Source organism: Manacus vitellinus, unplaced genomic scaffold (genome assembly GCF_001715985.3).
Source record: "Manacus vitellinus isolate BGI_N305 unplaced genomic scaffold, ASM171598v3 scaffold_74_pilon, whole genome shotgun sequence".
NCBI lineage: Eukaryota > Metazoa > Chordata > Aves > Passeriformes > Pipridae > Manacus > Manacus vitellinus.
Genome location: NW_021940780.1, coordinates 416,928 through 420,762, shown reverse-complemented (window position 1 = coordinate 420,762; position 3,835 = coordinate 416,928). Strand labels below are relative to the sequence as shown.

The following is a 3,835-nucleotide window of genomic DNA, read 5'->3' as shown; positions in this document are numbered from 1 at the left end:
TGATGTTGGGGATTCCAGGGCTGGAGCAGCTCTGCAGGTGGGGTCTCACCTGAGGGGGCAGAATCCCTCCCTCCCCTGCTGCTCAGGCTGTGGGATCAGCCCAGGAACTGGGATTTGGGACTTCTGAGCCCCAAGGTTGAAGGGAGGCAGTGGGGGAGGACTTTGGGGGGCTATAACCAACTCCATCCAGCAGCTCCCAAGAGCTCTCCAAACCCCTCTGATCCTTGAATCCTCAGTGCTGCTCCAAGGAAAATCAAATTGCTCGAGACCACAAACAGAAAATCAGAAGTGCTGCCACTTGCACACTGGTTCTTTTTGTGAAATTCAGCATTAAATGCTGTGCTTTGTTCCAAATCTGAGCCTCAGGATTGATTCCCAGCCCCATCCTGCACTGCAGGAATGCCAGGGAGAAAGGGGGGGGGCATCAGGAGAAGGGATTGAATCCTCCTGATGAAACTCCTGGACTGAGCAGAATCCATTAAGGCCTAAATTGTCCCTTAATTTAAATTTAACGGGCGATATCAAAACCTAATTAAAAATCAAACAGTGGGGGAAGGAGAAAAGAAGGGTCTGACAAGTGATGAATCCACTTGACCTAAAATTGGTTGGAGGCACAAAATTGCATTTGGAACAATGGTTGTTTATTAAACTCCTTAAAACCATATTGAATTGGATTTTTGCTTAAATAAGCAGCAAGGAGGAATTAATTTAGTGGCCTTGAAGCTACTGAATATTGAAATATTGTGGAGATGCAAATGGGGCTTGGAGATCAACGGGATTGGAGGGGTCTTATAACCAGGACTGAATTAACCCTGGGACGTTTATGTCCCACCTTAAACCAAGACTTAATTAGGGATGTTTCCTGGGGGACAGGAGGATCTTGGGATGAGCCTTTCTGGGGAAAAAACAAGCAGGAAAAGGGTAAAAACTGGGTGTTTTCTGTTGTGTCGTTAATGGGGAGCAAACCAGGAATTAAAATCTTACTAAACTCCCACCCCAACAGTCCCCTGAGGGCTGTTTGAGCCCCACTTGCTGTGTTTTCCTTGCAGCTCTGAGGTGCCTTCATCCCTCTTTTTTCCACCTTCTTCTGTTCCTGCTTTTCCCAACCTCTAATTTTCCTGTCAGCGTTAATTTATGCACAGCAACGTTTCCTCCCCCCTCTTTCTCCCGTTTGTAACTCAGAATAAAGTTCTTTTTTTCCCTCATTGACATTCCTGGTGGATTGTGAGGAGTCAAAGACTCTTCCCAGGACATTCCCAGCTCCCTTCCAGCTCAATAAGAACCTTCCCAGGCACCTGGAAAAGGGGTTTTCAGTTCAATTAGTGGTTAATTGGAAGGAAAAAATCAAGAATAAGGAAAAAAAATCAATAATAAGGGGAAAAAAATCAATAAAAAGGAAAAAATCAATAATAAAAAAATCAATAATAAGGAAAAAATTGATAGCAAAAAAATCAGTAATAAGGAAAAACTGATAATAAAAAATGAATAAAAAGGAAAAAATCAATAATAAAAATAATAATAAGGAAAAAATCAATAAAAAAGGAAAAATAAATAATAAAAAATCAATAATAAGGAAAAAAACAATAATAGGAAAAAACCAGCAATAAGGGAAAAAATCATTAAAAAGGAAAAAAGAAATACTAAAAATCAATGATAAGGAAAAAATCAATAAAAGGAAAAAATAAATACTAAAATCAATAATAAAAAATCAATACAAAGGAAAAACGCAATGAAAAGGAAAAATCAATCATAAAAAATTAATAAGGAAAAACAAAAAGGAAAACATCAGTAATAAAATTAATAATAAGGAAAAGTCAATAATGGGAAAAAATCAGCAATGTGGAAAAAATCAATAAAAAGGAAAAAATAAATACTAAAAATTAATAATAAGAAAAAATTAATTAAAAATCAATAAAAAGGAAAAAACCAATAAAAAGGAAAAATTAATAAGAAAAAATTAATAAGGAAAAATAAAAAGGAAAACATCAGTAATAAATTAATAATAAGGAAAAGTCAATAATAGGAAAAAATCAGCAATATGGAAAAAATCAATAAAAAGGAAAAAATAAATACTAAAAATCAATAGTAAGAAAAAATCAATAATAAAAAAATCAATAAAAAGGAAAAACTTAATAAAAAGGAAAAATAAATAAGAAAAAATTAACAAGAAAAAATCAGTAATAAAAAAATCAATAATAAGGAAACATCAATATAAAGGAAAAGGTAATTTAAAAAATAATAAGGAAAAATCAATAATTAAGAAGTAATGGAAAAATAATGGGAAATAATAAAATGTTGAGAAAGTTGGGTGGATCTACTTGGACATGCAGGGAAAGGGGAGATTCCATGGGAGCTCTAACCCAGAGAGCTCAAAAATGATGGAGTTTGCCCCCCAAAAACAGGCTGTTCCAGGGTTAAACTTCTCCTCCAGCGACAGCTCTGGAAAACCTGCTGTTTTGCAACATTTTCCATCCACGAGTCGTATTTTTGGGATTTCTGTCCCCAGATGAACGAGGTTTTCCACTCCAACATCCAGGAGGGCATCAGGCACTACTACGATGACCTGGACTTCAAGAACATCCTGGATTTTGTGCAGCAAAAGGTTTGGTTGGAGGGGGAGTCACCTCAGGGGGGGTCTGACGGCGGATTTTCCAAGGAATTCTTGACTCCACTCACCCCTGAAGCACAAACTTTCCTTCTCACTGTGCTTTTAGAGTTTGTTCCCAGCCTCTGGCTGCTCTGCTTGGAACATCTTGACCTGGTTGGGTTTGCAGGGGGGTTTTTTTGGGCACTTCTGCTCCCCAGGGGGGTTTTTGGTGAGTCCTTCTGACGTCTGTGTAGCTGCAAAGAGCATCTCCTGCTCCTCACCAGCCGCTCCAGGATATTTATATTCCCGGGTTTTGGTGGGAAATTGGGACCTAAAGCCTGGGAGCTTTTTTGGGTCTTCCCCAACCTGCTCAGGGGGAGGTGAAGAGGTAAAATAACATGTGCTGGAGCTGCTTCAGGGCTACAGAGACCCTTAGAGGGGCACCTTGGGTGGGTCTTCTGGCTCAGGTGTCACCAGGACCTGGCCAAGCCCTTGTTCCCGTGGGAAAATTGGAGATTTTCTGGAAGAAGAGGTGACCTCCACAGCATCATTTAGGTTGGGAAAGCCCCCCAAGATCCTCTAAGTCACCAAATCACAGAATATTGGGAGGTGGGAGGGACCCCCGAGGATCAACAACTCTTTAAGTCCTGTTTAAGTCCAACCCAGCACTGCCAAGCCCACCCTAAACCACGTCCCCAAGTGCCACATCTGGGTATTTGGGGGATGTGGTTTTGCTCATATTTTGAGGATATTTGGTTTATCCATTATTGGAGTCACTGTGGAGGGACCACTTGGCTCAAAGCATTTGATAAATGGGAAAAAAAAAAGTGGAAAACCCTCAAAACTTGAGGTGCAGGAGGAGAATTTCAGGGATTTTCTGTCTCCTGGATTGGCTGAGGAGAGCAGAGCTTTCCCAGCAAAGCTCTTTCAGTTCTCCCCTCAGCCCAGTTTCTCTCCTTTCATTATGAAGCATCATAAATCTGGGAGTCTTTTGTTTCTCTTTGAAGAAAAGGTGATTTGAAGCTCCTTCCTCTTTGATGTGGTTGGAATTTAAGGCCCTCTGAGCTCTCCTGTCTTGGATTAAATCCCTGCTCTTGCCTTTGGAGCCAGCCTTGCTGAGCTGAGCTCATTAATCAGGCTGAAAACCCTCTGAAGGTCTCAGGTCCTGCCCAATTCTGAGCAAGATCAGAATATTTTCCAAGTTTTACTCTAACCACCCCAAAAGGAGGCTGGAATTCCGACCTCTGG

The 3,835-nt window shown here is 40.3% G+C and overlaps 1 protein-coding gene across 1 annotated transcript in view; it reads left to right on the top strand.

The window, feature by feature from the left end:
• The window catches only part of LOC103763527 (tetraspanin-15-like), a 41,432-nt gene that overhangs the window by 18,691 nt on the left and 18,906 nt on the right, over positions 1–3,835 (top strand). Inside the window, exon 4 of the mRNA XM_029964564.1 lies at positions 2,507–2,602. Coding sequence (XP_029820424.1) covers positions 2,507–2,602 — 96 coding nt within the window. The remainder of the gene's footprint in view (positions 1–2,506; positions 2,603–3,835) is intronic.